We start from the raw sequence: 25,326 nt of genomic DNA on the forward strand, positions 1-25,326 counted from the left end.
GTAATAAGACGCTATGTTTAATTTGTAATGAAACCATAACTGTTCTCAAAGAATATAACATTAAACGACACTATGAATCGAAACATCTCAAAATTACTCCAAGTATACAGGAAGTTTGCGGACGGAAAAATTTGAAGCTTTAAAACGCGGACTCAAATCGCAGCAATCTTTGTTTACCAAAGCGAATACTGAACAAGAGTCTGCAACTCGCGCCAGCTTTCGTGTGGCTCTTGAAATCGGAAAACGTGGCAAACCATTCACCGGTGGAGAAATGATAAAAGAATGCTTGATTGCAGTAGCCGAAGAAATATGCCCCGAAAAGGTAAATTTATTTAAAAGTGTCAGTTTGTCAGCAAACACCGTGGCTCGATGAGTGCAAGACATCGCAGAAAATATATCATCTCAACTGTCTGACAAAAATGGACATCATGAGCGGTTTTCTCGACCATTGGATGAGTCAACGGATGTATCAGATACTGCTCAGGTGTTGATTTTTATTCGCGGAGTAGATAAAAGCTATGAAGTGTATGAAGAACTTATTGATATTGATAGTATTCACGCCACGACAACTGGGGCAGATATTTTTAAGGGAGTTGAAAATGCCATTAATAAAAAGAACCTTCGATGGAAAAATTTGAAATTAATTACAACTGATGGAGGCAAAAATATGTGTGGTAAAAATAAAGGAGTGGTTGTACTTGTGTCAAAGGCTGTAGAAAATGATGGTGGTTCAAAACCATTAGTCTTACATTGTATCATTCATCAACAGTCCTTGTGCGGAAAATGTTTGGATATGTCTAAAGTTCTAAAACTAGTAATATCAGTTGTTAACTTCATCAGATCCACTGGGCTGAATCACCGACAATTCCGCGAGTTTATTCAAGAGATTGGAGAAAATCACTTACCATATCATACTGCCGTACGCTGGCTTAGTTGCGGAAAAGTCCTCAAGCGCTTTTTTGAACTTCGAGCAGAGATCGAATTTTTTTAAATGAGAAGCAGCGCCCTTTGTCCGATTTAGAAAATAGTGAATGGATGTGGAAGTTAGCATTCTATGTCGATTTGACAAATCATATGAACGAACTGAATTTGAGATTGCAAGGAGAAAATCGGCTTCTTCCTGATTTATACACCAATATCAAATCCTTCAGGCAGAAAATAATACTATTTCAATCGCAATTACGTAAAAAATGTTTCACACATTTTAAAACATGTGAAATATTCAGCCACACTACAGAGACTGAATTTCCCGTCGATTTTGCAATCGAAACTTTGAGTGCTTTGAAAATAAATTTTGATACTCGTTTCTCAGATTTTGATGTCATTGCGAATGAAATTAACTAACTAACTAACTAACTAACCATCACGCCATTTCCCCGGAGGGGTAGGCAGAGAGGATAGAACGCCACACCACTCTGTCCTGGCACACTTCTTTTGCTTCCTTCACATTCATACATCTTCTCATGCGCGCACGTCGATTATTCCGACTTTTCACATGACCACTTTCAAGAATTTGTTGTACTTGATCATGCCATGTCTTTCTCGGCCTTCCTCGACTTCTACAACCAGACACATTCGCATCATAAATCTTTTTAGCCGTTCTTTCATCATTCATTCGCTCCACATGACCGAACCATCGCAAAAGACCTTTCTTAATTTTGTCGATAATGCTTAACTCAGCCTTGCATTCTGCTCTAATTTCGACATTAGGGCACCTATCATACATTGTTTTTTAATTAATCTTTTTCAAAATCCTTTTGATTCTGACATTGAAACCCTGGCTCCGGAAGTCCAAATGGAAATTATTGATTTACAGTGCAGTGATATGATTAAGAACAAACATCAAAATTCATCTTTGCTGGAATTTTATAAGAGTCGTCCACTGCAACAATTTGATAATTTGCATAAATTTGCTCGTGGGTTGTTTTCTGTTTTTGGTACGACTTACTTGTGTGAGAAAACGTTTTCCAAGATGGAGTACACAAAGAATGTTTACAGATCTCAATTAACCGATGATAATCTTAAATCTCTTTTGATAATTGGTACAAGTAAAATTGATCCACAACTACAAACTATTGTCGATGGAAAATCACAATTACATAAATCTCATTAGTGTTTTTGTTTTACTGTGATTAGTGGGATTCATTTAAATTATTTGTTAGTTATTAATATGCTTAAACTTAGGTACTTAAGTTAAGTTTTCTGCGTCATCATTTCTGTCGTTAAGTTTGACCTTGCAAGTAAATAAAACCGAGTAATTATCATTCTGCGTTTTCTTCTTCAACTTATCACAGCAATAGTAACAACAATAAATCATTGGCTGTCGCTGGCCAGATTGATGACACTGGCGGGCCGGAATTGGCCCGCGGGCCGTAGTTTGGAAACCCCTGGTCTATAGCAATGAACCTCAACCGAGAGAAGAAAAGAGAAAGAAACCGGCAAACAATAACATTTACAGATTTTCAAGAAAATGTTACAACGCAACTATTAGCGAAATATAAAATACCAATTATAAGGACACCACGTCCCCCGGTCTCGACGAGCCGGACTCCATAATGGAAATAATGGATCACATTCCGGAGTTGATTCCGCCGAACCCTAAAAAAAATGCCGCGAAGACGTTGTCATGTTTGTGGGAACACAAAAAAAATTTAACTCGATACTTTTGCTCTCCATGTAATGTAGGGTTATGTCTTAAACCCTGTTACAAAATATATCACACGTGTGCGAAATTTTAAGTCCGCTCCGTCAATAAACATAAAATTTTATTATCAAGTGTTAAAGAACATGTCAAGTGTCAAAAGCTATAATATAATCAGTAAAACCCGTTTTAATAAAAGCTTCCCAAGTGTCCTAGTACAAATGAAAAATAAGTTTTGTTAAGTGGCGCAGTGTTCCAATATCACTACTACTATTACTACTACCATCACGCCATTTCTCAGTAGGGGTAGGCAGAGAGAATTGACCGCCACACGGCATATATTCCTAGCTTCTTCCACATTCATACATCTTGTCATACATGCCCTTCGGTTCTGTCTGCTTTTGACATGACCAGACTTAAGATTTTGGTTTATCTGATCATGCCACGTCTTCCTCGGTCGTCCCCGTCTCACGTTACCTTTCATTATCGCCATATTTACTTGTTTTACCATTCTTTCGTCGTCCATTTGTTCTACATGACCAAACCATCTCAGAGACCCTTCCTTAATTATATCAATTATACCTGACTCAGATTTACACTCTCGCCTGATTTCATCATTCGTAACCCTGTCATACATTACGCAATAACTCAATCAGTTTTGGAATATGGGATAATTGGATGGGGATGTGCAAATGACACTGATCAAGCAAATAATAATTGCACAAAAAGCTTTAATACGAATTATCTTAAGAGTCCCAATCAGAACTAGCTCCCTCGGTATATTTGAAAATCTTCATGTAAAATCTATAAAACAACTTTATGTAAAAGCTTTGTTACTATACGCACGTCCTCTACCTTCCGTTACAAATACAAGAGTTACTAGATACTCCACCCTGATGCTGAAAAAATAAAATAATAAATACAACCTTTGGTCAAAGAGCATTGGCCTACTACTCGGTTAAAGTGTACAATCTACTTCCATTATCCATAAGGACAATTAGTAAGTTCTCACCATATAAAATTTGTTCTGTTGGTCTATTTAAATTGGCTATGTTTGTTATGATTATCTTAGTTTTTGATTGTTTATTATGTTAATGATAATTAGGTTAATTGGATTAATTACGTTTTTTTATTGTTATTATTATGTTAACTTTGTTAAATAGCTAATCTAAGGCATGTTTCACATTTTGTAAAATGTTTCCCTCGGCACGGGACACCCCAGTGAGGGAACATTATTCTGTATAAAAAAAAAAGAATACAAAAAAAAAAGTATAAATAAATACATTGATTTCCCACACATTCGTCTAAGAGATCGCATTTCAACCGCGTTCACTCGGCTTTCATCCTACCTCTGATATCACTGCAGTGAGATATCATATGACATTCAAGATGGCGGTGCGGTTTCAAGTGGTAAGAGATTTACTGTGAATCTTTTTTGTTCGCGTTAGCTTCGTAAATCATGGGACTGTAATGTTTATATTAGTTCTTCAAAATGTTCTTTGAACAGTTTAGGTTATTAATTTATAGGTGCCTTATTCATAATACAATCATAAAGATAAATATTCAATCAAAAGCGGCCGCGGGAATGGTTTGGTGAGATTACAAGACCATTGGGCCACGAAGGTTAATATGTTATTTTTGTCCCATGCTAAATAATTTTCTTAATCTTTTTTTTTATTAATGTATGTGTTACTTTGAGAGTGTTTTTAAATTATTGATCATTTGAATTTTTCCCTTTATTTTCATGTGAATTTATTTAATTTGTATTGTACACTTTTTGAGTACCTATTCGTAAATTGTTAGTAATCTTCTTTGTATATATATGTGTCTTTTACTCCGTACATGTAAAAGGTTCGAAATAATTTTAAATAACATTAAGCTTGGTTTGTTACTAAGCGATATCATTGATGTATAAATCTGTAAATAAATTATTAGTCAGGGCTTTACTTTGGCAAACTTAATTTGTCAGCACTCCGAGTATAAACACAAGTTGGTACATGATTACAACACCAGGTTTACTAGTATGGAAGGGCTAACTGTTCCTAGATATTGCAATAAATATGGCAAAAGGACACTGCAATACAGTATACCTAAAATATTTAACATGTAACCAAACAATATTAAAAATACTGAGTTAAATACAGGAGTAAGACGTTTGCTCAAATTATGGTTAGTCGAAAAAATATTTTTGTATTAGTGATAGTTTTTAGTTTTTGATAATGTAAAAAAATATGGTATTATATGTAACGTTTTTCAAGTAAAATTATTATTAATGTAGGTTAAGTACGAATAATCTAAGCAATTTCTACGGAAAGTCTTTATAAAATATTTAAGGTTCATACACTCTTTATAAGATAAATTCTATTATACAAATATATAAAAAAAGAAAAATAAAAGAATTTGAAATAAGTCACTCAGATACCAACATAATATTAAAATTTCTAAATTTCTAAATTTCATACAAGTCATGGTCAAAATAGCTTTGTCTTCAAAGGTGTAAAAAATTATAATAATCTTCCTAATGAACTAAAAACTATTAAAAATAATATATCAATAAATAAATTTAAAGTTAATCTAAAGAAATTTTTTGAACTCGTGTAAAAACAACATTCAATTTTAATTAGTATGAATATTATTGTTTTATGTTTGTTCTCTATATATCCAATGTTTTTCTTTTTCTTTTCATGTACTCGTATTTAAAATTATAAAAACTCTTATAAATAAACAACTAAAACAGTGTAAGTCACTCTCCAGGCACAAGAGTTAGTCTCTTTTTTTGGAGAGTTACAGTGATAACATTTACTAGATGTGTAAAAGTAGATATGTTTAGAATTTTACAAAAACATGTACTTTTTATGAAATTAATGAATAAATTTTTTATTTTTTTTAAATTATAAGAACCTGCTGACGAGTTGTATGTTTACAACTCAGAGGGACTTTAATTTAAGACTATTATGTAAATATTTTTGAAAAAAAAAAAAAAAAAAAACTAAAGTTGCTGTCATATTTCACTACATATGTTATTTACTAAAAATAAAAATATTTATTAGGAGTCAGTATGCTGAGAGTACTACGTGCAATACGGGCTTACAACATGACACTCCCCATCCGCGCGCCCCCTTCGTTCCAGTGACATTAGGGAAGGGTATCTTGTGTGTGGTCTAGGTATAAAAAGATTTATATATGCATACTGAGTGGAAAACTTGAAATCCACTCATTTACAAGGCGACCTGTCATTAGCTGTTTTTTTTTTTTTTAAATGATCATCTCAGAGACTAATTGTTACAATTCATCATTCTGCCTGCGTTTGAACAAAAAACAGACAAAATTAAGAAATATGGACATATGATAACACACTGTGAATATTACATAATAAATGCAAAGGGGTCACTTAAATAATTCTCGATTAAATGGGTAAGTAGATTTCTTCAGTCACTGTTATCGTCTTTTTATCCTGTGTAGGTTGGATTTGCTCAAATGTTTCAGCTACCGTTGCAGAAGGCCGCTTCAGGGTAAACTAAACGGTGTTATGTAAAAAAAAAAAAAAAGTGTTTATGTACTAGTGTCACAGTCGGCGGTAGGTACAGTACATCCAGTGTCATTTTATTGTTTGTCATGTGTAGTGCTGGGAACCATGTTTAATTTTTGACAAGTTTTAAGTAAATTTTTTTTTTTTTTTTTAACGAGGAATTCCACTGTTTTTTTTTTTTTTTCTATTGGCGTACTATTTAACTAAGCAAAAATATATTATTATTTTTTGTGTGTTATTTACAAAGATATGATTTTTTAAAGTTACATTTATCAAATACCGCGCCAAATGACTGTAATCAGTGTGTCACTTTTCAGTAGTGACGCCATGAAACGGTTGGCGTTCTTACTTTCACTGACCGCGGTAAGTTGTATTTCTCCAGCCAATGACAAAACTGACAAGAATCTATGGAGTATTGCTTTGATTACTTCATTTAGTTGATCGTAATTTGCTCATTTCTATGTTATGGTTGTCTTTACGAACATTTCGATTTAGAAAAACCTAGAAAGTTGACATAATCTCTGGTTGAAATGTCAAATTATACAAATTATATTATTATTATTGAGTACTTGAAAATAACATTTTTATATGTATAAATTGTATGTATTTATTTGATATGTAATATATATATTCTTTACTAACTTTGTATACTATGTGGAAATCTGTTATTAGTTCTGAGTTTATACACTATATCTGTTTGTTTACTAAAAATATGTATGTAGAACTGTTGATTTCCCTAATAAAATAAAAATAAAATACTGTTTTTTTCTATGGTCAAAACGTTCCTTACAAGGTGCGGGGGCTTGAAAGCGGAAACCGGAAAAACTACACGTAGATATAAGGAGTGATGTCATTATTTACGATTTTAAAATGAGTACTATTTTTAACATTTTTTATTTATTTTTGCGTGCGTTTTTGAGATATTTCATCCTATTCCAAAATTTTTAAATATTCACTTGTACACGAAAACATTTTTAAAATTTTATTCCGGGTTGGGCTGGAATTCTTCATTATTCAAATTAATGTACAAAAGTAAACAAAATCTAGATCGCGCCAAACTAATAAAATATAAAAGTTTATCGGCGTGTTTCTAATACAATTTTTTTTTTTTTAAATAGTAAATTATCACAAACTATCAAATAAACACAAAAACAAACAACAACAAAAAAACCACTGTAAAAATTAAACAACACAAATATATTTGAACTGGATAAACACAACTTTTGATTCTTGGTGAGGAAATCCATCAATCGTTTGCTTCTTTGCTGCGAACTGGTAGAGTTCTTTACCTCGGCAGGAAGCTTATTAAATAGCTTCGGTACAATATATTCTGTCGTCCTGCTTCATAGAAGTTTTGTGCTCTAGACTCTACCAGCTTCATGGCTGTTGTCGATATTGTTCCATGTTGGTGACCGAGCAGGGTTTTTTCCTCGTCAAAATGCTTTATTATTAGCTTAAAGTGGTAAAGTTCCTTCACCGGAATTACCCCACAATGCTTAAATAGGATTGTGTCATCTTCTTTGCAAATCTTTTTGACTTCATTTTCAATCATTATCTTGAGAAGCATTTTCTGAAGATTGTAAATTCTATCAACGTATGACTTGTGAGTTCCTCCCCGAGACAGAATTCCGTATGATATAATTGATTCTGCAAGACTTATGTAAACTAACTTAAGTCATTTAAAAGGTAATATTTTCTTCAGCTGATGAAATTTCACCATACATACTCTAAGCCTCGTTGTCGTCCCTGTTATTTAGGTGTCTGCGTATTTCAATTCACTCGTTTAATATTTGTGCACTGTAGTTTCTAGTTTTAATCTTTGATTCGAAGGCGAAAAAACGACTTGTTTGGGCTGCTAAGGACGACAAACACAAAAGAGCGTGTACACTCGTGCTCCCTGAAAAATCAGCCATAGCGGAACACTTCACCGAACCAGAGATTCTGCAAAAAGCCAGAAACTACAGAGCACGAATCATAAGTGTCCCTTGTAATACACAAACACCCAAATAACATAAACGGAGACGACGAACTTAAATTAAACTCAACGTGGTTTCCGGTACCACACGCAGCAAACAAAATGACACTGGGGGCCTTACTTATAAATCGGGTATAAAGTTAAGCTCAAGAATAGTGGTAGAATAATGATGGTATGGAAAAAAGTAATACTTATAAACCTCGCATTGAGTTAAACTCAGTTTAAATCTGGGATAGCGACCATAGAAACTTTTACCTGCACATTATGTGGTATAACGCTGGAATAAGCACGCGATCTGTCAAAAGTCATATTTTTCGGTAATCAAAATGGATAATTTATCAGATTATTTTATAATTTTAAACAATTTTGAAGTCCTGCAAACTTCTCAATGCGATTCAAGTGGTTTTTCGTAATTTGTTTTAATAATATGTGAAATGTTATATGTTTGTATGTGTTTTAATTAATTGTGATAAAAAAAGAAACACGAATAAACTAAAGAACTCGTTTTTACGTTCTCCTCTTCTTCCCAATTTCGATTTGTTTTTCTAACGGTTTTCTCCGTGTTCTCCATTACACTGACAGTAGTGTCGATTTACTTTGAAGTTTGTTTGTTGTTGTTATAAAAGTTACTGAGCACGCACACATATCAGTGTTGACTGTTTAAAAAATTAAGCATGAAATAACCTGTGAATTGTTATTCCAGATAATAAATATTTTTATAAGTTAGCTTTTTTTTTATTGGTTGTAAATAGTTAAACCGGGTATAGTTATTTCTTAATGTAAACCTGGTATAAGGAAATCTAATGAGTAAGGCCCTGAATGTACCTACTGCTGACTGCGACACGGTACAAATTACTAGGTGCGAAGGTTTTCACGGTCACTGTTATCAATATTATGTATCTTTTTTGGGTGATACCGTGTATGTTGGATTTGATCCGACGTTGAATCCCTGAAGATGGCTCCTGCAATGTCGGTACGTCGGATCAAATCCAACATACACGGTATCACCCAAAAAAGATACATAATATTTACAAATTACTAGTTTATAAATACACAAATACAAAGGTGTTTTCACACTAAAATATTTCATAGTCCCTGGACTGGTACCTGAAGCGTAAGACTAATCATCTTACCTTCATGTAAAAAAAATGATCAAGATACGATGCAATTGGTGTATCAATGCAGGGCCTTAAGGGAATGATGATGATGAAATGCATCATTTTCTCTTCACAACTTAGTTTACCCCGAAGATGGCTCCTGCAATGGTAGCCAAAACGTCGAAACGAATCCAACTTACACGGGATCACCCAAAAAAGACAATACATATTAACTCGCGATTAAATTGAAAAACAAAAAAGACAATACAATAAATATAAATTTTTGTCGCTCTTAAAAATTAAAAATATCATTTTTAGCTTTAACACGACCACAAAAATATGTACAATAGCGATATGAATTATTCATACATTGTTTCTCATGAAACAAATTACTTGTAGGTATATTTAACCTTAAAATCACTACTAACTATAATATCTATGTTGACCGGTTTCGGAACGCACTGTTCCTTTGTCGAAAAACGTACAAATAAACTAACCAAACATTATTCATCATGGCTATATGATAAAATTTTACTATAATATAAACGGGAATGATAAAAAAGATAAATTATTTTTTTCAAATATATATCAAACAAATATCTTCTAAATGGAAGTTTAGCAGTTGGTTTTGGAAAAATATATGCACAATTTTGTCTGAACGGAAGATCTTTTGAATAGAAGTTTAGCAACAATGTTTGATTATGTCCAAATGCTTGCAGACTGGCTGGATTTCCTCCCTAGGGAGTTGTTCATATTTAAATTTATTTCAACAGAGAGGGAATAAGTTTTCGAGAAGGGAATATGGAAGTCTAGGCATTTACAGGGCTTATGACCTGTCATTGGCTGGTTTAAGTGGCCACTTTACACACTGTGTAACATTCACCATTCTGCCCCTGTTTGAACATCCACATTTCCTCAACTCTTCCATCTGTTGACTTTTGTGAAGTGAAAGAGCTGATAACAGATGGAAGAGTTGAGGAAATGTGGTTTTTCAAACTTGGGCAGAATGGTGAATGTTACACAGTGTGTAAAGTGGCCACTTAAACCAGCCAATGACAGGTCATAAGCCCTGTAAATGCCTAGACTTCCATATTCCCTTCTCGAAAACTTTTTCCCTCTCTGTTGAAATAAATTTAAAGAAGTTTAGCAGCTTATTTTGGAAAACAGTTTTGCTAATTTCTGTATAATTTTGTTTCAACAGAAGACCTTCTGAACAGAAGTTTAGCAGTTTATTTTAGAAAAATAATTTTCTAAATTATTGATAATCTATTAGTTAACTTACACATTACATTTGATCAGTCAGTCGTGTTGTTCATATGAACTTAAAACACTTTTGTTTGTCGTGCGGTATTCTAGTCTTGAACAATATGGAGTCCGCTCTGTATTGAGTATTTAGGAGGGGCATGTATCCAAAAACCTGCAACAATAAAGAAAAACATTTTTAACTCTCCCTCCCCGGTGATGTGAAGCTACTACACATTGCATCTGACAACCTTAATATCTCCAAAAATATAATAAATGATGGGTTGAGGTTTTCCCTATTCCTTCATTATGCATTTACGTATCAATAAAAAGGTTTTTTTATTGAATAATGAATGCTTATTGGGAACATCAAAAGCGTTTTATCAAAAATTGGAGATATCCCCAATGCAACACAAAGTTTACCAATGTGTTGCATGTTGCGATCGTAGTAAAAGAGTAATCCTAATGTAGAATTGTCTCGCACACTCTTTACGTCTCACTCTCGACAATACGGGTATATTTAGGAGCGAGAGAGATAATTTTTATGCGTCACATGCGCGGACAGCAAAGTTTCTTGTACTTCTCCCAGACGCCCGTTAGCTGCGTTAGTATTAGTAGCTGCTCAGCTTTCGTTGGGGGTGGTTCTTTTGCGCGCACTGAGAGAATTAATTTATGTTTTTTTTCATGTTTTTAGCAATTAGATTAAAAATACCATCACTTTTGACTTTAACTTTAAATAATTGAAGCAATTGCCGATGAATATTACACTTTTACCATTTAAAATCTCTAATTTTTTGCATGTGTAGTGACTACACAGCACCGTAGCGCGCGGAAGTTTTTAGGACAGTAAGGGAAAGGTAAAAAAAAAGGTGTAAAAAATGAACATGAACTTATAGGTATATTTAACCTGAAAATCACTACTAACTATAATATCTATGTTGACCGGTTTCGGAATGCACTGTTCCTTTGTCGAACTCTAATTTATCTTCAATTTTATCTACAAAGCAAAATAAAGTTTTCTGTATGAAAAATAGAATATGTTTACAACATGCTCATTTACAGGTTACCGACGAAAATACTTTGAACTTTCATACAACTATACACATTCTCCTACATAAATATCTATGTTATTTTATACCATCTCGGTGTGTACCGATAAAGACAGCGTTTATAATCGCGGCCCGGGGGTGGTATTCTGAAGGCTCTATTAACAAAATACACGAGAAAAACTGTTTTCTCGTGCGAGAGCGGTTCAGAATAGCACCCCTGGGATAGTAATACACAACTACAAAGTTGAAAAGTTCCAAAGTTGTTGAGGTCTTCCATCGAGATTTGTTTACCTTGTCAAGGATTAGACTAATAATAATCAATTATAGTCCCAACACCGACGCACGGAAGTGAACCATGGAATGGAGGCGAAAGCACAGTGAACGCGGTGTCTTAGATGGAGGTGTGGGAAATGTGTACCATGTACCTGTTTCATGTACCAATAAGTAAAACATCGTATATTAAAAATGCTTTTTTTCATAGGACTTTTTCAATGTACAATACAAAATTTTAAAATATAGATTACACAAACATCACTCTGTCAGATTTAAAATTTACACTAAAAATGTATTATGTAACTTAGTAGACATTATAATAATAAATATGTACATCTCCCCTCCCCTCCTTATCCTCTCTTCAAGCATTTTTGTCCTTATTCCGCCCAATTTACAGTAACTTAATGTTCTTAAAATAAATATTTAAAAAATCCTTGATTATTGAGTACCTACATGAAAATAACATTTTTATATGTATAAATTGTACGTATTTATTTGATGTGTAATATATTTTCTTTACTAACTTTGTATACTATGTGGAAATCTGTTATTAGTTCTACACTATTGTTTATACACTATATCTGTTTGTTTACTAAAAATATGTATGTAGAACTGTTGATTTCCCAAATAAAATAAAATAAATCAAATATGTGCAAATTATCTGAAGGAAGTAATAAGGTGTGGGGTCACCAGGTGGAAGCTAACACTAGAAGAAGTTATACCAAAAATTGGACTTTTTGTATAAGTGTCGCCATTGTGGACAGAGACAGTGCCTGCATTGATAAGAAAATTAACAGGGAAATATCACTTTTTAAAAAAAAAAAAATTGTACTAACAGTAACAAAGAATTTTTTTTAAATTTTAAATGCCCGAGAAAACAGTTCATTGCATTGGCCTCGCCCCTGATACGTCACGATTCGGTTAAATTTTGAACTTCATTTGAGACCGTTTAAATTTAAATCTATTTATATTCTAATACCGTTTAAATTGAAATTTCAATATTTCCAGATTCTAATATCGTCACAAATCTTGACACCACAATTGTCAAAGCCAAACATGTTGCGTTTTTGAGAAGACATATTTTTTAACAATTTTATTTTAAAAGTTATGTGTGAAAACATTTCTCTACAATATTCGTCTTGATTTTGAAAATACAATGAATTTTTTAAAGTCCATTTCACATATTTTTATCAACATTTGTAGTATGTGATATTTCCCTATTATATAGATAACTAGCTGACCCAACAGACGTTGTCCTGTCCGAACATTGGCCTGCCTTGGGAAAATACTTTTTATTGATAAGTAGGTACCTAGGTACTTGCTTGTGATTAAATTCCAAAATTAAAATTAGTTAATATTCAAATATTAAATTTAAGCGGGTACTTGTTTATGGTTGAATTCCAAAATATAATTTTTTTTTTTTTTCAAATATAGCATTCTTTTTGCAAACGTCAAACTCCGGTCGTCTCACCAACAAAGAGGTGTACTTATGTGGGAATACGATTTTTTTTAATGTATTGAAATTAATATTATTTTAGTGTTACCAAAAATTCAATAAAAAGAAATAAATGAGTAGAAATTATAAGGAATTTAAGGAAAGAATCTGATTGAGATCCACAAAAAACAAATGATGTTTGTACACAAAAAAACAACATCTTTCCGTTTTTTTTGCAAATGCATTCTCCTCAAATGCAATCCTGGTAGATTGATGAATAAAACATTTATGCTCCTAACTTCGATTAAAGATTTGAATATCTACGAACACGCACAGCGCAAAGATCTATATTTCTCTGAAAACCGCACGTAAATCGGTTAAGCCGTTTAGGAGGAGTACGGAGACATCACACGTGCATAGGAATTATATATATTAGGATAAATATAGATATACATACTTGCGTAAAGAAGTTGATACATTTATGTCTCTCATTGAAGTGTGTTTCATCTTCAGAGAGGGAAACGGGACAGCCCGGACATCGGAAGGTCCAACGGGACGTCACCTACAGAAGAAAAAAATCAAACACGTTTGTAAAATACCAAACACCGCAGACATAGAAATAATAGTTTGTAAACTGGTAGACTTGTAAACTTGGCTTCTTTTTCTAAGCAAACATATTTTTTTAAATATTTGAATACTTATATGCCGGTAGTTACTCCTACAAACATATTATTCGCAGACGCCGTATTCATAAGAATACAAGTCATATATCACCCATTAATAGGGCAATTTGCTTGCTGAATACGGCTTCTGCGGATAATATGGGCCTATTTTTCTGTACATATCGCAGTTAAAAAACTCGTAAAGTAATGCACACTACAATTGTCAAATAAATAACAAAATAGAGCTAAGCAATGACAAACAGTGATAAACTATGACACTGCGAGACGTGCGTAAAACCCACCTTGACCGGGGGCTTCCTGGTGACGTGCGACACGAGGAAGTTCATGGCGATGTCCTCGCAGTTCATGTACTCGTCCACCTTGTCGCGCACGGCCTGCGGCAGCCAGTGCCAGTACAGGTAGGCGTAGTGGCGGTGCAGGAAGGCGGCGCCCGTGAGCACCATGGACAGCTCGCAGCTGTAGTTGGAGTTGTACAGCCAGCCCGAGTGCGCCGCGTCCCAGGCGTGATAGCGCCCGGGGAAGCCCACCACGCGCTCGCGGTGCTCGCGCCACACCCTGGAACACATGTTTTCACTAAAACGGGCGCTAATATCGTCGGTGTTAAAACCCTCTAAATACATTATTACCTTTACTGCGAAAAATCTATTTGAATGTGTGGCTCAACAAATCTTTTTCGGTCTTCCTTATTTATTTTGAATACAAACAGATGTACAGGTTAAATGAATATAAATAAAAACTATAAAAAATGCATATGTAGTAGGACCTGCCATCCAATAATATGTATTCACTAAATTATACCACAATAAAGCGACAACCGTTTAAACTATATAAAGAATAAATCTGTATTGATTGATTTGGTGTTTATTTTGTAGAACTCCATATTTAAACTTATAATTAGAAATCAAACACTGATTTGAGTCTACTGAACACTGTATTTTATTTTTACAAATATAAACATATAAAAATAAAAACTTCGTGACAATTGTTTCGCCTTATTAGGGCATTTTCAAACAAATGTGAAGATAGAATAAGGCGAAACAATCGTCACGAAGTTTTTATTTTTATATGTTTATATTTGTAAAAATAAAATAAAGTGTTCAGTAGACTCAAATCAGTGTTTGATTTCTAATTATAAGTTTAAATGAATCTGTACCTCAGAGGCAGACGGATGCAAATCCAGAATTTTATGAAATGACATTTCGATTTTCATATCCAGTTTCTGATCTTGCCCATTGATTTTAAAGAAAATCTTATAGTCTTATAGAAAATCTTATAAAATCTTATAGAAAATCTTCTAAAATCTTATAGAAAGTCTTATAATGAATGAACCAATGTATTAAGATACTGAATATACAAATTAATGTTATAAATTATTAGAATTCACTTAGATAAAGTAGATAGGCTTGTGTTAAACATTTGACATTTGGATTTGCATCCGTCTGCTTCTGAGGCACAGAAATATACTATATGCTAAAATAAAAGAAATATTGACGAAACAAGGAGATAGTGGGAAGGAATAGAAGGAAATTGATAAGGAGTGGTGAAGGATAATTGAAGGAAATTAGGAGTGGAAAATTGCATTTGATTTAATGATTAAGAGCAAGAAAAGAGACAAATTTCTATTGGCTGTTATTCTGAATCAAGCCTATTAGTTCTCTTCTGTACCTGTTATATGAAGTGTTCAATATATCAAAACTATTAAAATTCTTGTAAAATGCTTCACACATACGAGGGATGGTAGAATGTTTCCGATGGTTAGTTTTAATATTACGAATATAGAAAATATCAGACAGTCTAGTTGGACACGATAAAGCTATGGTTTCCTAGTAAAAAAAATTTAATGACGGGAAATGTGAAGTGAGATGGATACAATCAAATATAAATATCTCTTTGTTTATCTCACATAATACCACTATTCAATTATGTTTTCAAAAGATAAGTACCTGAATCCAAACATGATTTCATCGTGTCTCAAGTGAGCATCGTCATCCACAGATAGAATGGCTTCAGTTTCAATCACATCGTAGGGCAGGAATCTGTTATTGAGCGAATTTCTCAGCGCTTTAACTACGACCACTGGAACTCCGATGTCCGGCCAACGGAGATCTTCAGACGGAGGCTTCGGACTGTTCCAGACCACCACGACTTTGTTTAAGTACGGCAATCCGTACAACCGGGCCAGGCTGCTCAGCAACACTTGTTCCCTTTCGTAAGTCAGCATCACAATGGTGAATTGCTCTCTAGGGTAGTTTCCTCCGAGAGACTCGCAGAATTCCTTGCCGGCGCCCCCGGCTCCTTTGCCTATGGGGCGGAATCCGTGCTGCGAACCGATGAACTTCGCGTCGGACGGCAGAACCAAATCAAAGGGCATCTGCGGATACAAGTGGAAAGGATCGCCCCAGTCGTTCCACACTTCGTATCCTTGGGTGAGCATTAGCGTGTAGTTTCTTTTATACGCTGGACTCGAGTACGGAGCTTCGATCGGTCCTAAGGACTCTTCCGGCTCGGAATCTGGAATCACTGGATCCGTTCGCAAAGGAACAAAAGTCGAATTAAAAACTGAAACCGCTTTGACCGACTCGATGGGCTTCGGAGGAATGTTGAGCCTGTTTCGAACTATCGACACTATGGTATCGACGGTCGCTTGGACGGAGCTGAGATATCTCTCCCATATGAGTCGGCCTTGTCGCCGCATGCTTAGCAAGTCTCCGTCTGATATTGACCGCAGGAAAAAATGCAGCTCCGTTATTCGCGCTTTGGGTAAGAAAATAGCGCATTTTTTCCAATCGATAACTTCCGAATAAGGCAGTAATATTTGATCACCGCCTAACAGTACAGGAATGGCGCCTGATCGCAGAGCTTCAAACAGTCTCGCTTGCAAGATCGTGGTGCTTATATACTCCGGGTTACCCGGGGCAAAAATCAAAACAAACGTCGAATCTTTTAAGACGTTTCGACGCGAGGTATCTGTACCGCAGAGTGACCAATCTTTGATTGGAGCGATTGTCTTCTGTTCTGTTGCCGGGACACATTCAAACTGGAAGAAAAATTTATCCGATGACACTTTTTCCAGCGCCATTCTTTTGAGGTATTCGATAACGAAATCATCGAGAGCCTCAATGTTTTGCATGTATTCGTCTATGGAGTTTTCGTCGTCGTGGTTTCGGTTGTGTTTAGTCAATGTGGGTTTTAACTCCCCTTGGAAACTGACTAAATATCTGCGTCTCGCTGGAACTATCGGAGGGCATTCGTGCCATACATCTCCTCCGGGCGGTCCTAGCATTGGCGGGGCGATCAGATCAAATCCGGGTCGGAATTGATCGTGCAGATATGTAGATTGGACAAGCATGGCTCGTCCCGTGTTGAGAGAATGGAATATGTTCCCCGACCCAACACTGAGATCCCTTCTAGCGAGGTTCAGAAGAATATGGTTTCTGCCGTCGCCTCCCCAGTACGGAAGATTGTACAGCAAGGTGATGTTTAGTGGAGATTCAGAACTTAAATCGCCACCATCTTTTGGAGAGTTTTCATCGTCAGTATCTGTAGTAACAGAGGGATGGTATCTGAAAAAAATATTTTAATAATATTACATTATATTAGATACAATTTTTTTTTGTATAATTTAGACTCAACAAAAATCACATTTAGCATTCAAATATTGATCTTGGATGAAAAATCCGACTGTGATGCAAGCATCTCATTTGATACATCATTATTTATCTATCCTCACCCAGTGGTGCATAAGGCACTCCATTCACACACCAATTTGTTTTATGTTTTTTAAATTTATTATTATAATTTTTTGTTATTTTACAATATACGTAAGAGGTAAAACAGAGTATTAAAAAAATAATGGATAATTACATAACAATGAAATACATATTAACAGAAAAAATAGTAAACAAAAAATCCCACAAAGGCATGTCCTGTTCGTGGGTATACAAGAAACGTTTATGATTTTTTGCTCCTATAATAAATAGACAGGTATAATATTTTTGTGTAATATAAGAAAGAGAAAAGAAAATATTCTGTAAAAGATTATAAGGTACTTTTTTATTTTATAGTAATTTAAAAAAGGAAATAAAAAATATAAAAAAACATAAAAATATTCCTTATTATTAAAGGGTTGCAAAATATGTCATAGTAAAAAAGAGTTAACATCTTTAGTTTGAATCCAGGATAGTTCGCGTTTTTTAAAAGAAGGAAAATTTTGAAAGTTTGGGATTAATGAAATATTATCAGTAAAAAAATAATTAAAAATTGTTGGGCCTATAAAATATGCATGTCTCTGTGCTAGCCTCGTTTTACAATGTGGTATTTCTAGCACACAATTAATTCTTTGACTTGATTTATTTGAATTACTTGTTAATACAACAAACTATGTCTCAGTCATTTGATACATGAAGGCAAAATGATCAGTATTACGCTTCAGATAGCAGTAATAAGCCGCAAATGAAAGCAGAAACTGGAAGGAATCATACAAAAATCAGATCTTTTGAGTACGTGTTGGCATTTATTGTGGAAAATTTGGGATAAAAAATAATAAAGGGCCTTCATCGAATAAAACAACTATAGTATAGATAATAACCTGGCATTCTCAGACTGCTTGCTCGGAAGCGCCTCCCCGACGAGCACGACGTACACGCACGCCTCGCTCGGCTCGCGCGTCGCGTGCGCGTTGTACCCGAGCGTCTGCTTCACGGCCGTCTTGAGGAAGCCGTCCGCGTCGAAGGCCGCGCGCACCACCGGCCGGCGCTCCGGCTCGTACAGGTACACGGGGAAGCCGGACGCGAGCGAGCAGCGCGAGTGGTCGAAGCACGAGGCCATGCGGCAGCGCGGCGCGGCGCGCGCGGCCGGCGCGGGGAGGCGCGCGGGCGGCGCGGGCGCCACGAGGCGGCGCGGCGGCGCCAGGTCGGGCGTGTTGCGCAGGCGCGCCTCCTTCTGCGCCACTTGAGCCTGGCATCGAAATTCACATTTAAAAAACAGTTACAATGTCTCTGCAACTAGCTAATTTGGCAGGGCCGTGGGGTTGTCACAGGCCATTACAGATTTATGAGCTTACTGCACCGTTAAAACTTTTCAAGATCAACAGCTGTCCATGTGATGATGAAACCTCTCAAGATGTTCCCCATTTGTTGATGCATTGCTCCCGTTTCAGCTTTGAAAGACTCGACCTGGTCAAAGTGGTGTCTATTTTATGGTGGAGATAATTTCTAACGCTTATTTATTTTCAAACATTAGATTTATTGTCCAATTACTACAGCACCTACCCTGTACAATTTTATGTTTAAACATTAGATTTATTGTCCAATTACTACAGCACCTACCCTGTACAATTTTATGTTTAAAAAATTATTTTATCGGATTTGCAACTCTGATTACAGAAGAAAGCCCATTTTTACCATTTGCGCTTTTACATTCGAGGGTTAAAGCTTACTTAAGATGGCAAACTAAAAATGGAGTTTTACCTGTTCGACGCTTATCTTAAGCCTGTCTAGTTCCATTTGGTGTCGGAGCAGCTCTTGCTTCAGGACTTCTATTTTAGTTCCTTGGGAGGACAGCTCCTGCTGAAGCCGCTGTCTCTTGGCCTCCAAGTCTCGGAGTTCAGTGGACACGGAACCCTGATGGAGATTTATTTCATATTAACATTTCAATTAAGCCACTGCTACCAGTTTGGACTACTGAGTGTCTCATAGAGCTACTGCTTTCTCATTACATCATTTCACTGTTCTGGGCCCAAATTTTCTATCTTCTATAAAGTTATAATAATAAAACTGTATACATATTTTTATTATTATAATTAAAATGCAGTTCCACTAAGAAATGTCAGTAGAAAAACTCAATCTATACTATAAAGTGCTCAAATAGCTTTTAAATATTTTAAAACTAAAGTCACTCACTGAACTATGTATTCAGAACAGCAATCATGGCTTGTTTGAGAATGTATAAGTATACATTATTAACTGTGAAATTTATTTTAATTATTAATTTAATTGTTATGTTTATATAATTTTTACTTTAATCCTGTAGTCCGATAGAAAGTGTGGAAATCATACAATTTGCCATTTTAAAATGCAATTCTTTCAAAATCGAGCAATTAAATAAATGAACATTAGGTAAAAACAACATCATTTTCTAAGGTATTTCTAATAAAAAATAAATTTTATATATAACTAAAATATAACAACTTTTCGGCTGGCAAATTACGCCACTTGAAATTTAGACCTAACTTAGGTACTGTTTTATATCAAACAGCATTTATTGCGGTTATTCCTAGCCAATTATTTATCATTCCAATCCTTCCCTTGACCCATCCTTATGTTACCAACCATACATCAAGATACAAAATAAAAAAATTTGGAACAAAATGTTGATATTACATCACATTCGAATAAGAATTTTTGGAATCTTTGCGGGTCGTTGTGCAGGTTGTTATCGTAAATCGTTAAACAATTCATAGTAAACTTTCATCATCTGCATAAGTGCACCAATATTGAGGAACATCGCACTAAAGGTTGGTCCATTCCCGTGCTCCTTTCCTTTATTCAAATACTCCCAACTTTGTACAAAATGAATGATATGGTTTTTACATTAATCAGTCTGCCGTTAACAGGTACCGATATAAAGACAAAATATTTCAGTAAAATTTGATCCAATAATTTGAAGAATGAATTGAACAAACAAGTTATTACAGAAAAAAGATTACTAAGCATTTTCAATCACACACATTTGTGGCATTTTTCTTAAATTAAGTGATTAAGTTCAGTGCTATGAGAAATCGGCCATTCGACGGCATAAATACATCTTCACGGTTGCCTATACGGGTGTTCTTTAGACCCGGTCACATCCGAAACCACGATGATCTGTATGAGCAAGAAGACATATTGGCACATTAAAATATTTTTTTACAATGAATTAAATTTAAAAAAATAAGAGATCTAAAAAAGCTTATCTCTTAAATGGTTGCTTACTTCTGCAGGGATGAAACGAGGAGGGGAAGGGGGGAGTCTGATACTGCGCCGCGCTCCCCTCACTTCTCCCCTGCAGAAGTAAGCAACCATTTGTTATTTTTAATATTTTATTTTATTTCTTTTAAATATGCTAATATTTCTTCTTGCCCAAACTGATCATCGTGGTTTCGGATGTGACAGGGTTCAAAGAACACCCTGTATAATAGATGAAATAGGACATCCTGAGTAGTACAAAAATGGAGTATTAAAAAAAAAAATACCTTTATTCTCAGCATTTCTTCTATCCTAGACCTCAAATCTGCTGCCGTAAAAGTGGAGAAATCTTCGAATGTTTCTAACTTAGTCCTAGTTAAATGAATATCTACATTTGACGGATTGGATTCCACCTGAAATAAAAACTAAAAATAAATTTACTGAACATGTTGGGATTCGCTGTCGTTAACCCTATAAAAATATCAGTTTTGAGTTAAATATGCCACTGTAAAATTATATTACCCCATTACATCTGAAAACATATAAACATATAATTGTAATTTTTATGTTAGTGCTATGTGCCGTGATGGTATTGATTTATTTAATTCACTTTTGAAGATAGGTTGGGTTTACTGTACGGATTTTGGGGAATGCAAAAATAATATTAACAATAATTCTGTAGGGTCCATAGTCGATGACACACACGTGTTAAATTAGTTCACCTAAAATAGACTAATGACCGACGATGCAATGTCATTATTTTCAATTGAATCCAATACATTCGTAAAATGCAACTCTTTGAGTATTTCGCATGAAATCGGAGGGCATCGTTCTGCAGTACATTCACATCGTCCCTACCATGAAGAAATGAACTTCAAAGGAATATGGTCTATAAAGAGACCACAGGACGCAGCCAACATCAGTCAGCCCAACAAGATCAGTGCAGTTCACTCAGCTCGAGCATGTAGTTCAAGTGCAGTCTCTTCAACCCATCATCGCCGCTACGCTTGTGCTACGCAACCAAGTGCTGTATCTTATTCGCAATTTAATAAATCAGCATTCAAACTACATCATGTCCTCCCTGACAACCTCCAACTGGGACGGGATCACCACACTCAGCAACCCCAACCCTACAATTCATCACGCCGTTTCCCTGTAAGGGTGGGCAGAGAGGATAGAACGCCACATCACTCTATCTTTGCATACAGATCTCGCTTCCTCTACATTCATACATCTTCTCATGCACGCGCGCCGATTATTCAGACTTTTAACATGTCCATCTTCAAGTATTAGTTGGATTTGGTCATGCCATGTCTTTCTCCGTCTTCCTCGATTTCTGCATTCATCAACATTTTCATCGTAAATATTTTTAACTGTTCTTTCGTTCTTCTTGTCCAAACCAACGCAGAGCTCCTTTATTGATTTTGTCAATACTGCTTATCTCAGCCTTGCATAATGTACGGATCTCGACATTTGTGCATCTATCGTACATAGTTTTACCACACATTCGCCTAAGAAATCGTATTTTGACAGCATTCAGCCTACTTTCATCCCTGTTTTTCCAAGTCCATACTTTGCTCCCATACATCAGGGTCGGGACCAGAACTCAATTATAATTTAATTAATGTGAGTTAATATTTATTTTATTTTTAAAATGTATTCCTATCAGAGCACCCATGTAAGCGAGAAGAGCTTCACAATTGCGCCGCTAGACGTAGTTTGACATTAACACAATCCTTTTTACAATATATATTTGGATAATTTATATAGCGCCATTTTTGTAAAAATCACCTCAATGTTTATCCTAAAGGTTTTTACACGCTTTCATGACACAAGCAGGCATTTTGGTTTGGATTCCAAACATCACGTCAGGCTGGCGATTGAAGAGCTAAACAGGCGTTCGGCATGAGTTAAGTGTCATTTTTTAGGGGTCAGGGCATGTCTATGTGTAGTAACATGTAATATGTCAACGAGGGCGACGCAATATTTGCTATATTTTAAATGTGGCTAGATAGGAATAACGAGTATATTTATGACTGCAACCGCAAGAAAAATTTCATTTTCGAGAGAGCACTTATTAGACTGGAATAATTTGCAAAACAAGCTGAGTAATTCGGGAAAGACTAGAGGGGAGACAGAGAAGAGTCAGATAAAAATGTGATCCTAAACACAAAAAAAACGTAAATAAATATTTCGAAAATCTGGAATAAACATAAAACAAGAACTGGCGAATTCACCTTAGATAAGTAGTAATGCGTTACTAGAGGAACTATGAATAATATAACTGATACTAAGATGATTATTCTAGAAAGCTTCATGTGTCCCAGCCACTGGCACACGGCATCCTTAAAACTCGCGTGGTGGAAGGAGCCGACGTTCTCGTACGCCGACATGGCGAGATATCAATGCCAAACGATCTTCACAATATCATTCAAGTCATGATTAACAATTTGCAATTCGATCATTTACGCAAATAAGCAGTAAACATCACTAATCGCGAATAACCATCCGAACCAACACGAAAAATAATTTGACAACTGACAACTTGACGACATGACTAGGGATGCACACGATACATCGATGTTTTCAAAACATCGATACATCGCTGAAAAACGTCGAAATAGTTGTTTTTAATTTTTTTTTGATAACTTACATAGCGCCATTTTCGTAATATAACACGTAAGATAAATAAATTTAATTAAATCTTCAAAATTTGTAATTTTTTTTTTTTTCAAAAAAGAAATATTTGCGTTCTTATGATTTACCCAAACATTTAATTTTGAGGGCCATTTTCAACGAGTTGTAAATAACTCACTATTAGAAAATGGGAATCGAGTTGGGGTAGAGTGGAATTCGAACCACGGATCTTTGGTCCGTGAGCCCGAGACACTAGCTACAAGACCACAACCCGATGTTGTTAGCACATGCTACGGATTTATTCAAGGGATTTAGAGAACAAGTGGGTTTTAAGTTTTTTCCGAAACATCACTTCACAGCCTCGCACCTCTGCTGGAAAAGCATTCCATGCCATAGGGCCTGCGACCGCAAATGCGCGTTCACTGAATTTAGTATGTAGTCGAATATAGGGCAGTATAAATTTGGAAAAACATTTGGCCCACATTATAGGGAGGGAGAGTAGCGAGTAACTAACCTAACCTAACCTTTATTGGGGATCATTTTTTTCCTTTCATGGGGCTGGTTAAATAAAATATGAATTGGAAGAAGCTACAGATTCCTTGAAAATATCTGTCAGTACTACCTCCCCCCCCCCACCCTTATGTTTTTTTCATGATATTTTTAGAAATCGACGCGATGTATCGATGTTTTGTTAGGCGATGTTGCATCCAGAAATTGTTACATCCCTAGACATGACATTTATTTTATAGATGTACACGTGTTGCCATGTCACTCTTATCGCTCAATATTATAGACGTATTACGACATATTTCTTCGTACCTACCTATTTAATAACAATACTAATATCTACGTTCTCGAGGCATTTTTTTATTGTATAATATATAGTTTCTATTTCTTTTGGAATATCTGTCGATCCTTATCAATTACGAACTCCCATCAGACTTTTTCTTGCTAAATTAAAATAAATAGCGTCACGGTGTAGCGATAAAAATAATACTCGCGTAGCTGTGTAAAGTTTTAGAGTGGCAACGTCAAAAGGCCTGTAAATGCCTAAACTTCCACACCTTTGTCAAAATGGTTTTTCCTCTCTGTTGCAATAAATATCAATTATGCTTTACTAATTTTTAAAATCATTTTTATTTGTGAAAACTCATAAATTTGAAATTTTTTATATAATACATTATTTTATTTAGGCATTTAATAGGGTAAAAATAAGTGCAAGTTGTCAAATCAATTATAAAATAAAATAAATATATTTATTAAATACAGTACACTTTTTTTATTTAATACTTGGGTTTAACAGCACATTATGTACAGTACAATGTAATGAGGCTAGCAAAACAATGTAAAAACTTAGGCTAAAACGTTAGTTAAAAAATTATATTCTGCAACATACATACTACTTGTTACAAGACATAAACTCGGTGCTTGTCTTTTGACGCAGTGGAGAGTCTATTGGACGACGCACAGTTTCGCCACCATCTCATAAACAGTATATCGGCAGGCGTAGAAGTGGCCTACTGGCCTGTTGCTCTTCCAACCGCGTTATCAAGGTTATTTCGGCTAATCCGAACAAGGTTCAGTCCCAATTAGTTTGGATTATCGTACTGTACTGTATGTCCGAATTTTCGTAGACAGGCTGGATTATCTCCCTAGGGAGTTGTTAAGATGAATATAAATGCTTAAGTTCCATATCCCTTTTAAATAAGTGTTTTCCTTCTCTGTTGCGATATATTTAAGATCTTCCAAGATAACTCTAGCGATAGACAGTAAACTTGGAAAAAATAAGCAAACACATCACTAGAAAAATAAGTAAGTACC

General features: G+C 35.1%; 1 protein-coding gene across 1 annotated transcript in view; it reads right to left on the reverse strand.

Moving 5' to 3' along the window:
- botv (exostosin like glycosyltransferase 3) overlaps positions 1-23,346 on the reverse strand; it is a 30,748-nt gene extending 7,402 nt beyond the window's left edge. Inside the window, exons 1-8 of the mRNA XM_088226053.1 lie at positions 23,106-23,346; positions 21,156-21,281; positions 19,393-19,545; positions 18,513-18,880; positions 15,868-17,487; positions 14,206-14,479; positions 13,699-13,803; positions 10,532-10,659 (exon numbers count right to left, since the gene is read on the reverse strand). Of these exons, the coding sequence (XP_088082179.1) occupies positions 10,555-10,659; positions 13,699-13,803; positions 14,206-14,479; positions 15,868-17,487; positions 18,513-18,880; positions 19,393-19,545; positions 21,156-21,281; positions 23,106-23,261 (2,907 nt within the window). The 5' untranslated portion in view covers positions 23,262-23,346 and the 3' untranslated portion in view covers positions 10,532-10,554. The remainder of the gene's footprint in view (positions 1-10,531; positions 10,660-13,698; positions 13,804-14,205; positions 14,480-15,867; positions 17,488-18,512; positions 18,881-19,392; positions 19,546-21,155; positions 21,282-23,105) is intronic.
- Between the last annotated feature and the right edge of the window lie 1,980 nt (positions 23,347-25,326).

Source organism: Micrasema longulum, unplaced genomic scaffold (assembly GCF_059751315.1).
Source record: "Micrasema longulum isolate JH-2025_06_02 unplaced genomic scaffold, ASM5975131v1 h1tg000404l, whole genome shotgun sequence".
In the NCBI taxonomy this organism is placed as follows: domain Eukaryota; kingdom Metazoa; phylum Arthropoda; class Insecta; order Trichoptera; family Brachycentridae; genus Micrasema; species Micrasema longulum.